At 46.7% G+C, this 13,398-nt stretch overlaps 1 protein-coding gene across 1 annotated transcript in view; it reads left to right on the forward strand.

The window, feature by feature from the left end:
• DNAH12 (dynein axonemal heavy chain 12) overlaps nucleotides 1-13,398 on the forward strand; it is a 209,048-nt gene that overhangs the window by 18,932 nt on the left and 176,718 nt on the right. Inside the window, exons 5-8 of the mRNA XM_051852268.3 lie at nucleotides 9,025-9,214; nucleotides 10,376-10,448; nucleotides 12,442-12,600; nucleotides 13,182-13,377. Coding sequence (XP_051708228.3) covers nucleotides 9,025-9,214; nucleotides 10,376-10,448; nucleotides 12,442-12,600; nucleotides 13,182-13,377 — 618 coding nt within the window. The remainder of the gene's footprint in view (nucleotides 1-9,024; nucleotides 9,215-10,375; nucleotides 10,449-12,441; nucleotides 12,601-13,181; nucleotides 13,378-13,398) is intronic.

A 13,398-nucleotide genomic window follows, 5' to 3' on the forward strand; every position in this document is an offset into this window, starting at 1 on the left:
ACTCTAAGGGTGGAATCATGACAGTACTTGTCCCTTTATAATAGGTATATTCCACTCAGCATAGTATACTCTGGGTTCATTTATCCCCTACATTTTAAAGCATACTTTATACTTTACCTGAAATATATATTGCACATACTTTCTCCCAGATTGTCAGTTGCCTTTTTTTATGATGACTTTTTTTTTTGCCATGTAAACATTTTTATTTATGTGGTTAAAACTTATGTACCACATATTTCTTTTTTGTATCTGAAATTTGTATCATAGTTTTTCTCTATACTAAAGTTAGAGAATGATGTCATTCTTTTTTTTCTAGGCATACAGTTTTATTTTTTAAGTTTGTTATTGGTTTAGAGTTTATTCTTATGTATGGTGGAAGGTATGGATCAATTTATCTTTTTTTTAAGATTTATTTATTTGAAAGGCAGAGTGACATAGACATATTGAGAGAGAGGGAGCAAGCAAGCTTACATCCACTGGTTTGCTCTCCTAATAGCCACAACATCTGGATCTGGGCCAGGCTGAAGCCAAGAAGCCTGAAACTCCATCTAGGTCTCCCACATGTAGGGGCCTGAGCACTAGGACCATCTTCCACTGTTTACCCATAAACTTAAGGAGGGAGCTGGTTGGGAACTGGAGCAGCTGGGATATGAACTGGTGCTCATATGGGAAGCTGCTGCTGCCAGCTTAACTGACTACCACGATGCCAGCCCCTAATTTATGTTTTTCCAGATATTAACTAGTTGTCCCAGAACTATTTATCAAAACATTAATGTTTGCCTCAGTGACTTAAGATGGTGTGTTTATTGCATTCTAAGTTTTTAGTGTACTAGTAGTATTGCTGGATGTTTTTTGCCATTAGTCTGTCTATTCATGCACCTGTACCACACTCTTCTAATTGGGCTGGAGAGTATGCTTTAATGTCTCCTAAGACTAGTCTTCCAAACTGAAACCCGGTTCCTCCTATTACTCTCACAGCAGGCCACTTTTGACACCAGATGTGTGTGGGGTGTTACCCCTGTCTAATCAAGCAAGCAGTTCTACAGTGAATAACAATTGTGTGTCCACTGATTCCATTCTAACACTGTCTACTTAGAGGTAGTATCAAATCCTAAAGCTTGAGGTCTTGGCCGGTGCCGCGGCTCACTAGGCTAATCCTCCGCCTAGCGGCGCCGGCACACCGGGTTCTAGTCCCGGTCGGGGCACCGGATTCTGTCCCGGTTGCCCCTCTTCCAGGCCAGCTCTCTGCTGTGGCCAGGGAGTGCAGTGGAGGATGGCCCAAGTGCTTGGGCCCTGCACCCCATGGGAGACCAGGAAAAGCACCTGGCTCCTGGCTCCTGCCATCGGATCAGCGCGGTGCACTGGCCGCAGCGCGCCGACCGCGGTGGCCATTGGAGGGTGAACCAACAGCAAAGGAAGACCTTTCTCTCTGTCTGTCTCTCTCACTGTCCACTCTGCCTGTAAAAAAAAAAAAAAAAAAAAAAAAGCTTGAGGTCTTGCTCCCGAAGACTGTGTACCTCTATTTCAGATGCCAATCACATGTCCACTTTATTTCACCTGTGTGTCTGACCCAGCTATTGATGAAAGTTCTTGCAACTCCTCCTTCGGGTTCAATTAATTTGCTACAGTGGCTCATAAAACTTAATGAAATGTGTTCACTAGCTTAATACAGGATATTATAAAGGATACATATGAAGAGTTACATAGGGCAAGGTATGCGGCGGAAGCTCAGAACTTCCATGCCTTGTCCACACCCTCTTGAAACCTCCATGTGTCAGCTTTCTGTAAACTCTCCAAATAGTATTTCTGGTTTTTTATGGGCATTTCATTGCACAGGCATGACTGAAGCTAGCACAGAAATGTGAATGGACAAAAAGGTCTGATACAATGCTCATAGACTGGGTAGGGAATCCCTATAATCCCTGTTCAGGTTCTTCTTGGCTTTTCTGCACAGCATCCTTCCTCATGAGTATGGGGCATTACTCCTTCTGAAACAGGAGTTTTATCGTCTATCAGACAATGTAAGTCAAACATTTGTGTAATGATCAGATCCAAGACAGAAAGGTAGAGGGAGGGAATTAGAAGCCAGGAACCATGGATAAAAATCAAACTGCAGATACCACAGACAACTTTTAGATTAAAAGTTGTATATTTTCACCATGTTCATGAAGTTGTAATTATTAAGTATATGAAGTTTGTAAAGCTGTATAGTTCTGCATACATTCCTAGGGACTACTAGGGACATACATTCTGAGGGTGCAGCTTAAAAACTTGTCATGGGGTCCCAAATCCCCTTAAGCTAGATGTTAGAAATGCCATCATTTAAAAAAAAAAAAAGATTTATTTATTCAAAAGGCAGCGTTAAAGGCAGAGGCAGACAAAGTACTTGTCCATTGGCTGGTTCAAGCCACAAATGGCTGCAAAGGGCCAGAGCTTAGCCAATCAAAAGCCAGGAGCTAGGAGCCAGGAGCTTCTTCTCGATCTCCCATGCAGGTGCAGGGGCCCAAGGACTTGGGCCATTTTCTGCTCTCCTAGGCTATAGCAGCTGGGACTCAAACCAGCACCCATATGGGATGCCAGCATTGCAGGCAGTGACTTTACCTGCTACACCACAGTGCTGGCCCCAGAAATACTATCTTAAGTGTTAAAGTGGGCATATGGATAGGATTAAGGGTCTGGTAATAATAATAGAATTTAAAAGAGTGAATGCTCCAGCGTGGGAAGCATTTCACACAGCAGACTCATAGAATGACAATTACGTGAAATACACTCTGACCTCAGAATCAGCCCTTAAGGCATTCTAATCTGGCTGAAAAGCCCTCAAGAGCATTTCAGGCGTGGAAAGCCAAGACACTGTGGCAAAAAATGTCCTACATGAGGACCTTGGTGGGTGAGACCTTAGTAGAAAGCAGTAGCCATCAAAGGGGGTGCTTTTATCTAAAGGGAGGAGAGAACTTCCACTTTGCTTATGACCTTGTCTAAATACTAACGGAGTTTGTGGATTCACAAGGCTTCCAGAGCCTAGACAACTCATGTCAAGAGCCTCGGGTGATCACTGATATCATACGTAAGAGTGTTAATTGTTAAATTAACAACATGATTTACTGTGCACTAACTTACCATGCAGAACCTCTATCCTCAAAGAGTTAGAACTATGTCTAAGTGCTTGCAAAAGATGTATCAGTCTTGGGTACTTTAATGTTAATTAAGTTTAAAAAATTAAGTTAACTCCAGGATGCAACCACTTTGAACAGCACTTGACTTTTTTTTTTGGACAGGCAGAGTGGACAGAGAGAGACAGAGAGAAAGGTCTTGTGGGGAGCAAACCGGACTAGACTGAGTTACTGGAATTAGGACTTATTCTATGCATCTGCTCTCCCACAATATGGCGCTGGGAGAGAAGTAAACAGCTTCCGCACAGCTGCCTCCAGTTCAACTAATAAACTGTAGGACTTGCTCCTGATTGGAGGAGAGCAGCGTACTCGGCGTGTGGGCAGCCGAGTTGGGATTGGCGGAGGAGGACTATAAAGGAGGAGAGAGACGGCATGCACCAGGAACATCTATGGGGAACATCTGAAGGAACACCTGTGCAGCCCCCCAGAGAGAACTGGCCGGTGGTGTGCCGCTCCCCTGCGGAAGTGGGGAATGTGGCTAGGGGGAACTGCCCTTCCACGGAGGTGGAAGGGATAGTAGCCAACCCGGGAAGAACCAGCAGCAAACCCGGGGAAGGCCGAGCAGACGAAAGAACAGCGCAGGGTCCTGTGTCGTTCCTCCACGAAGAGGGGGAGCGACATAATGGTGCCGTGACTCGGATATGAAGCCTAGGCAGGGCTTAGTGTCGTTCCTCCATGAAGAGGGGGAGCGACATAATGGTGCCGTGACTCGGATAGGAAACTTAGGACGGATATGAAACTTAGGAGGGAAGAAATGACTCGGATTAGGAAACCTAGGTCGGATAGGAAACCTAGCTCGGATAGGAAACTTAGGACGGATATGAAACTTAGGAGGGAAGAAACGGGAAGAGCTGGGAAAATACCGGAGAGAGAGACTAGCAAACAGCCTAGGGAAAAGCTGGACGAAAAGGGTGCCGGAAGAAGCTATTGAAAGCCTAGGCATAGACTCGGATACGGACTACGGGGGGAAGCTGGGAGAAATCTCTAAGGTCGAAAGCGAAAGTGAACGCTAGAACAAACAGACTCGGACGCGGACTGTGGGGAGAGGCCAGGAGAAATGAGGGAGGAATATCGTTGGAGGAAAGCTTGGGGAAACATACCGGGTAGAGAAAAGTGTTAGGGAAACTGAAGCCGTGGGGGGCAGGCCAAGGCGGAAACGGAAGCCACTTTGGGATTCTCAAGTTAGCCCGGGAATAGGGGGCGAAAAGTTGAAACCAGAAGCTGAAACGTAAGCCAGGTTGGGATCCGTCTGATTAGCCCGGGGAGCAAAGGACGGGAAGCCAAATCATGGGGCGGAGACGTATGCTGGGTTGAATTCGCCAGGCTAGCCCGGGGAACTTAGATTGAATGCTAGTGGCGGACACGTAAGCTACGCTGTGTTACTCGCGGAAGCCGCCGCGTGCAGAGAGAGCACGGGGCGTGAATAGATAGGGAACGGGGCTGGCGCGAGGCTGTGGTTCAGACGCGAAAGGGTTAAGCGTGGAGACCGCGGAGCGCGCGAAGCCAAGCCGCGCAAAGCCGGGAAGCTGCGCAGATGAGAGAGGCGCGGGGTGAAGCGGCTCAGCCGGGAAGCCGCCGAGAAGTAGCCTCGGGGCGGGCAGCGGGAAGCTGCGGGGATAAGAGAAACAGAAGTTTAGAAGTAAAAGAGAAATAGGAATGCTGGAAGATAGAAGTAAAATGGGAGAAATAGGAATGCCCGGAGATGAGAAATAGAGAAATAGAAAGGCCTCCCTACAACACTGCAATGTGAGAGCTTGGATTCGGTCTGCCTGATTAAGTGAGGCGATGAGCACCTGGGCGGCTAGCAGCTTATGCGCCGCAGGTCACCGAAGACAGGCACGAATTAACATCAGTAAGGCTTCCCCACAATGCAACAATTAGGAGGCTTGGATTCGGTCTGCCTGATTTAAGGCGGTAAGCACCAGCAAGCAGCTCGACCAAAGCATGAGCTGCAGGTCACCGAAGATAGGCACAAACCAACACTAACAAGTCTCCCCCACAATACGGCAATGAGAAGGCTTGGATTCGGTTTGCCTGATAGGTTTTGTAAGCACCTGCAGGCAGTTCTAGCAGAGCAGAGCATGCGCTGCAGGGCACCGAACACAGGCACGCATCAGCGCCTAAAAACCTCCTCACAACATGGCGAAGAGAGGACCCGGATTCGGTTTGTCTGATAGGACTTGTAAGAGCCTGTGGCAACTCTAGCAAGTAGAGCAGAGTGTGTGCCGCGGGACACCGAAGACAGGCGCGTATCAACGCCAAAAAAATAAAAAGAAAGGGGGATCTGTGGGGAGCAAACCGGACTAGACTGAGTTACTGGAATTAGGACTTATTCTATGCATCTGCTCTCCCACAATATGGCGCTGGGAGAGAAGTAAACAGCTTCCGCACAGCTGCCTCCAGTTCAACTAATAAACTGTAGGACTTGCTCCTGATTGGAGGAGAGCAGCGTACTCGGCGTGTGGGCAGCCGAGTTGGGATTGGCGGAGGAGGACTATAAAGGAGGAGAGAGACGGCATGCACCAGGAACATCTATGGGGAACATCTGAAGGAACACCTGTGCAGCCCCCCAGAGAGAACTGGCCGGTGGTGTGCCGCTCCCCTGCGGAAGTGGGGAATGTGGCTAGGGGGAACTGCCCTTCCACGGAGGTGGAAGGGATAGTAGCCAACCCGGGAAGAACCAGCAGCAAACCCGGGGAAGGCCGAGCAGACGAAAGAACAGCGCAGGGTCCTGTGTCGTTCCTCCACGAAGAGGGGGAGCGACATAATGGTGCCGTGACTCGGATATGAAGCCTAGGCAGGGCTTAGTGTCGTTCCTCCATGAAGAGGGGGAGCGACATAATGGTGCCGTGACTCGGATAGGAAACTTAGGACGGATATGAAACTTAGGAGGGAAGAAATGACTCGGATTAGGAAACCTAGGTCGGATAGGAAACCTAGCTCGGATAGGAAACTTAGGACGGATATGAAACTTAGGAGGGAAGAAACGGGAAGAGCTGGGAAAATACCGGAGAGAGAGACTAGCAAACAGCCTAGGGAAAAGCCGGACGAAAAGGGTGCCGGAAGAAGCTATTGAAAGCCTAGGCATAGACTCGGATACGGACTACGGGGGGAAGCTGGGAGAAATCTCTAAGGTCGAAAGCGAAAGTGAACGCTAGAACAAACAGACTCGGACGCGGACTGTGGGGAGAGGCCAGGAGAAATGAGGGAGGAATATCGTTGGAGGAAAGCTTGGGGAAACATACCGGGTAGAGAAAAGTGTTAGGGAAACTGAAGCCGTGGGGGGCAGGCCAAGGCGGAAACGGAAGCCACTTTGGGATTCTCAAGTTAGCCCGGGAATAGGGGGCGAAAAGTTGAAACCAGAAGCTGAAACGTAAGCCAGGTTGGGATCCGTCTGATTAGCCCGGGGAGCAAAGGACGGGAAGCCAAATCATGGGGCGGAGACGTATGCTGGGTTGAATTCGCCAGGCTAGCCCGGGGAACTTAGATTGAATGTTAGTGGCGGACACGTAAGCTACGCTGTGTTACTCGCGGAAGCCGCCGCGTGCAGAGAGAGCATGGGGCGTGAATAGATAGGGAACGGGGCTGGCGCGAGGCTGTGGTTCAGACGCGAAAGGGTTAAGCGTGGAGACCGCGGAGCGCGCGAAGCCAAGCCGCGCAAAGCCGGGAAGCTGCGCAGATGAGAGAGGCGCGGGGTGAAGCGGCTCAGCCGGGAAGCCGCCGAGAAGTAGCCTCGGGGCGGGCAGCGGGAAGCTGCGGGGATAAGAGAAACAGAAGTTTAGAAGTAAAAGAGAAATAGGAATGCTGGAAGATAGAAGTAAAATGGGAGAAATAGGAATGCCCGGAGATGAGAAATAGAGAAATAGAAAGGCCTCCCTACAACACTGCAATGTGAGAGCTTGGATTCGGTCTGCCTGATTAAGTGAGGCGATGAGCACCTGGGCGGCTAGCAGCTTATGCGCCGCAGGTCACCGAAGACAGGCACGAATTAACATCAGTAAGGCTTCCCCACAATGCAACAATTAGGAGGCTTGGATTCGGTCTGCCTGATTTAAGGCGGTAAGCACCAGCAAGCAGCTCGACCAAAGCATGAGCTGCAGGTCACCGAAGATAGGCACAAACCAACACTAACAAGTCTCCCCCACAATACGGCAATGAGAAGGCTTGGATTCGGTTTGCCTGATAGGTTTTGTAAGCACCTGCAGGCAGTTCTAGCAGAGCAGAGCATGCGCTGCAGGGCACCGAACACAGGCACGCATCAGCGCCTAAAAACCTCCTCACAACATGGCGAAGAGAGGACCCGGATTCGGTTTGTCTGATAGGACTTGTAAGAGCCTGTGGCAACTCTAGCAAGTAGAGCAGAGTGTGTGCCGCGGGACACCGAAGACAGGCGCGTATCAACGCCAAAAAAATAAAAAGAAAGGGGGATCTGTGGGGAGCAAACCGGACTAGACTGAGTTACTGGAATTAGGACTTATTCTATGCATCTGCTCTCCCACAATATGGCGCTGGGAGAGAAGTAAACAGCTTCCGCACAGCTGCCTCCAGTTCAACTAATAAACTGTAGGACTTGCTCCTGATTGGAGGAGAGCAGCGTACTCGGCGTGTGGGCAGCCAAGTTGGGATTGGCGGAGGAGGACTATAAAGGAGGAGAGAGACGGCATGCACCAGGAACATCTATGGGGAACATCTGAAGGAACACCTGTGCAGCCCCCCAGAGAGAACTGGCCGGTGGTGTGCCGCTCCCCTGCGGAAGTGGGGAATGTGGCTAGGGGGAACTGCCCTTCCACGGAGGTGGAAGGGATAGTAGCCAACCCGGGAAGAACCAGCAGCAAACCCGGGGAAGGCCGAGCAGACGAAAGAACAGCGCAGGGTCCTGTGTCGTTCCTCCACGAAGAGGGGGAGCGACAGGTCTTCCTTTTGCTGTTGATTCACCCTCCAATGGCTGCCGCGGCCAGCGCGATGTGGCCAGCGCATTGCGTTGATCCGAAGCCAGGAGCCAGGTGCTTTTCCTGGTCTCCCATGGGGTGCAGGGCCCAAGCACTTGGGCCATAGCAGAGAGCTGGCCTGGAAGAGGGGCAACCGGGACAGAATCCGGCGCCCCAACCGGGACTAGAACCCGGTGTGCTGGTGCCGCAAGGAGGAGGATTAGCCTAGTGAGCCACGGTGCCGGCCCCAGCACTTGACTATTGAACAGTTTTTTTGTGTGTGTGCAATTTGTTGAACTCTTTGGTATAGAGTTGGTCTTCTGTGTATAAAGTTAATCGAAAATGGATCTTAGTGGAGAATGGCACTGAGAATGGGAAAGGGATGAGGGAGAGCGGTGGGAGTGTGGGTAGGAGGGTGGATATGGTTGGAAGAATAACTATATTCCTAAAGATTGTATTTATGAAATGCATGAAGTTTGTATTAAAAGTTTCTTTTGGGGGGGAAGTTGTTTATTCTGAGAATTTTATTTTTCATAATATATTTTTAAAAGATTTCTTTGAAAGGCAAAGAGGGAGAGACAGATAGAGACCTTCTATCCACTGGTTCACTCCCCAAATGGCCATGGCAGCCAGGACTAGGTAAGGCCCAAGAGTTCTATCTGTATCTCCCACATGGTACAGGTACCCAAGCACTTGGGCCATATTCTGCTGCTGTTCCCAGGCATGTTACCAGGGAGCTAGATCAGAAGTGGAGCAGCTTGGACTCAAACCAGTGCCCATATGGGATGCTGGTACTACTATGCCACAACACCAGCCCCAGAATATTTTTATTCTGATATAATGTCCTAAGAACACAGAGCTTTCAAGAGTTACACTGAAATGTTATACCCTGGAGAACATTTACTTTTCTCTTCTGTTCTCAGTTCAACTATATTTATATGAAGCAATGTGTAGAGAGTAGACCTATAGTACCTATTCAGCAGGAATGGCTGGATCATGTGTTAATGCTGATACCTGAGTCTTTAAAGGAAGGGAAAGAAAAAGAAGAACTTCTGGAGCATCTGATAAATGAGGTGTCAAATGACTTTGAAAAAAGTATGAAGAGACATTTGGGTAAGTCGCATTTAAAACAGGCCAACCGGATTTTGATTCCCTCTCTCTGCCACATCAAAAGTAAAAGTATAATGAATACCACACATTACCCTTTTAAACTCTCTGTATTTATTTTTTTAAAGATTTATTTTATTTATTTGAAAGACAGAGTTACAGAGAGGTAGAGATAGAGAGGTCTTCCATCCGCTGGTTTACTCCCCAGATGGCCGCAATGGCTGGAGCTGCACCCATCTGAAACCAGGAGCCAGGAGCTTCTTCTTGGTCTCCCACATGGGTGCAGGGGCCCAAGGACTTGGGCCATCTTCTACTGCTATCCCAGCCCATAGCAGAGAGCTGGATCAGAAGAGAAACAGCTGGGACTAGAACTGGTGCCCATATGGGATGCCAGCACCTCAGGTCAGGGTTTTAACCTGCTGTGCCACAGTGCCGGCACCTAAACTCTGTATATTTTAGATATGATTTTTATTTAAAGTTTTTATCTTTAACCTATAATTTACTTAAAATATCTGCAATTTGAAGGCATTTTTTGTGGTTTTCTTATGTTTATTAGCAGTAGCTTTTTGATTTTTTTTACTTTTATAGTTTTAATCCACTATTCACAAGATTGTCAGGAAATATTAATATTTTTTGAGAATTAGGGGTTAAACCTTTGTAATATTTGTTGGAATAAATCTTCCTTTTTGATAAATAAAAATTGTATCTAATTTACAGTATACTACATGTTTTAAAATAAATATACATTGTGTAATGGCTCAACTTAGCTAATTAACAAGCGCATTACCTCATATGCTTATCAAATTTTTTTGGGGTGAGAGTGCTAAAAGTCTACCATTAGCAATCTTTAAGAATATAATATGCTTGTTACTAACTGTAGTCACCATATTGTACAATGGGTCTTTTGAGTAGATAAAATGCAAAACACTGAGAATTTATTCCAGCTTTTCCTGTGTCTGAGTTCATCTCCAAAGTAAGGCTTTTTTGACTTCAAAAAGCTCACAGGACTCCGCTTGAGAAACCTTGGTTAATGTTAATAATGAAGCAATTTTTTTCTTATTTTATTGCACAGCACACTATATTGTCCAATATCAAAGGTTAGAAATTTTGACATGGGTAGGTCTTGCAAAGATTTTCAAGAAGTACTAATACATACGTGTATTTTAGTACAGAGTGTTCTTGTGAAACCATCAGTTCACTGGCTCAAAGATGAAGGAGGCCCTTTACCTGAATCTCCTGTGTAAGTAAAATATTTAAAACACAGTACTGAATCTAGGTGAGTATCTTGAAATTTATTTATTTAAAAGACAGATCTTGCATCCACTGGTTCACGCCCCAGAAAACTGCAACAGCCAGGACTAGGCCAGGCCAAAGCCAGGAGCCTGGAACTCATTCTGAGTCTCCCACGTCCGTGACAGGGACCCAGGTACTTGATCCATCCTCTGTTGCTTCCCAGGGAGTATGTTAACACGAAGACGCGTGGGAAACAGAGTCAGCATTGGAACTCAGGGACTCTGATGTGGGTTATGACTGTCCCAGGTGGTGTCACTGCTGCGCCAACACCTGCCCCTTCGTCTAAGGCTGATACAGATTGAGAATGAACTGATCTTACGATTAAGTCTATACTTGTGAAGTTACATGGGGACTTCAAAAAGCTCACAGGACTGCGCTTGAGAAAAGCAGCCTTGGAGTCATCGCTGACACCAATTCTGTTTGTGTCAGACACATTTGTGGGTTTCATAACTTGCGTGATGTTGGCCTGTTTCTAAGACAGCTGAACTTTCTCTGGAAGGTGTTTTGGCACTGCTGCCATAACAAAACAAATTCCTAGCACCTCAGTGGCTGATGGCATTATGCAGGGGGTTCCCTAGATGAACAGACAGTGGTTTATCCAATCGTTAAGCGTGTCCTCTGCTTGGTGGGGGACTTCCTTGATTCGTTAGGTCAAGGCCGTATGCCCACATGGTGTTTCTGGAGTGTTACCTCTCTTGGGCAAGGGAAGATGACTTAGTTCTGAATTCTGGGATGATCAGTCCCTTATGTGAATTCGCCAGGTGAACCAAAAGCATAAGGATTATTTTGAGTTCTATCAGCCTGAGTTTACATATTTAAGTCAAAAAGGTCTGACTGACTTTTACTAGAATCACTTCAAGAGTTGATTTTCTTGCTGGATTAACCCTGGGGACTCAGTCTGACTCAAGTCTTCTGATTGTGAATTTTGGTTCACTTTAAAAAATTGTCCCTTTTAGTTTGATTCTGCTCCTTGCAACATTGTTTAATAATCCCAAGCACTGTATCCTTTATGATAACTGAACCCTCATGACTTATTCTCTGAATCATAGTATTTGTAAATATTAATGTTAAAAAAGCTAATGGAGAAAATGGAATTAAAAGATAAACCAGGTTTGGCACTGCAGTGCCAGATTTCTGGCTGGGGCTCCTGGCACCAGCTTTTTGCTAACGCAGATTCTGGGAGGCAGCAGTGGTAGCTCAAGCACTTGGGTTTCTGCCCCCTTGTGGAGGATGAGCTTGGTGTTCCTAGCTCCTGGCTCTGGTCCAGGCCCAGCCCTAGGCTTAGCTGTTGTGGTCATTTGCAGAATAAACTGAAGAATACAACTCTCTGTATCTTGCAGTCTGTCTGTCTGTCTGCCACTCTGTTGTTCTGGCTATCAAATCATAAAGAGACTTTTTTAAAAGTTTATTTTTGGTGTAACACTGAAATCTGTGCGAGTGTTTTTCGCAGTACGTGTTTCTATGAACCTTTGAAGCTTTCATAGTTTGAACATATCTAAAAATCCCCAGAGGTGGTCTCTGCACTGTGCTTGTGTGGTTCTGTTTTCATAACCGACAGGACCTTGATGGATGTACACAGCTCAGCGTTGCCTTGAGTAAGCTTTGGTGTGTGCCAGACAGATTTCTCCAACACTGCTCCCCTGTCTGTCGTCTCTGCCTCAGGCAACTGAGCCACAGCAGAGTGGAAGTTAGCAGGGACTGGCCCATCCCTCTGCCTAAGCCACAAATTGTCTGTTTTCTCTAAAGTTAATGTGCTTTTGAGACCTTGACCTGCTGTTACTAATTGTCTGTCTCCCACGGCTCCCATTGCTAGCCACAGTTCCCTCTTCTCAATCCCCAGTTTTCTCACTTTAGTACTAGTTCCGTGTCATAAACTCTATTTCCTAAAATTTAGCATTGATTGTTTTCCTGATATTTTGTATTACGCTTTGCTTTCCCAGAGGCCTGGATTACTCTAACCCCTGGCATTCCAGCTATGTGCAGGCAAGAAATAAAATACTAGCTAATTTGCACATTGTTCATCCAACTATGAAAATGTTACTGGACATTGGTTATTCAACATTTGCTAATACAATATTACTGGACTTAACAGGAATTAGGTAAAATTTTGCACTTATTAATTAATATTTAAAATTTGAATATCCCCTTATTTAAATCTATATTTTTGACTATACATTTTAAAAAACACATTCACAAATCTTCAGATACATATAGTTTAGGCCGGCGCTGTGGCTCAATAGGCTAATCCTCCTCCTTGCGGCGCTGGCACACCGGGTTCTAGTCCCGGTCGGGGCGCCAGATTCTGTCCCGGTTGCCCCTCTTCCAGGCCAGCTCTCTGCTGTGGCCAGGGAGTGCAATGGAGGATGGCCCAAGTACTTGGGCCCTGCACCCGCATGGGAGACCAGGAGAAGCACCTGGCTCCTGCCTTCGGATCAGCACCGTGCGCCGGCCACAGCGTGCCGGCTGCGGCGGCCATTGGAGGGTGAACCAACGGCAAAGGAAGACCTTTCTCTCTGTCTCTCTCTCTCACTGTCCACTCTGCCTGTCAAAAAAAAAAAAAAAAAAAAAGATACATATAGTTTAGAATTTTAAGAATTTATCTTACTTGTTTAATCAATTATGTATCAAGATCAATATCTATCATTTGCTTCAAATACTTTTTCTTTGTTATCAAAAACAGAGCTAAAGGTCCAATTGATTGTGACTCACTGAAAAATGATCTATCAATACAAGCCAGAAAGACGGAAGAGAAGATAATGAACACATGGTATCCAAAGGTTATAAGTCTTTTTACCAAGAAGGAAGCACTAGAAGGCATTAAACCTGAGAAATTGGACGCATTCTATAACTGTGTTTCCACACTTATGTCGAATCAGGTAAAATGGTTTTATCTATCT

Source organism: Oryctolagus cuniculus, chromosome 10 (genome assembly GCF_051225735.1).
Source record: "Oryctolagus cuniculus isolate XC-2025 breed Fujian yellow rabbit chromosome 10, ASM5122573v1, whole genome shotgun sequence".
In the NCBI taxonomy this organism is placed as follows: domain Eukaryota; kingdom Metazoa; phylum Chordata; class Mammalia; order Lagomorpha; family Leporidae; genus Oryctolagus; species Oryctolagus cuniculus.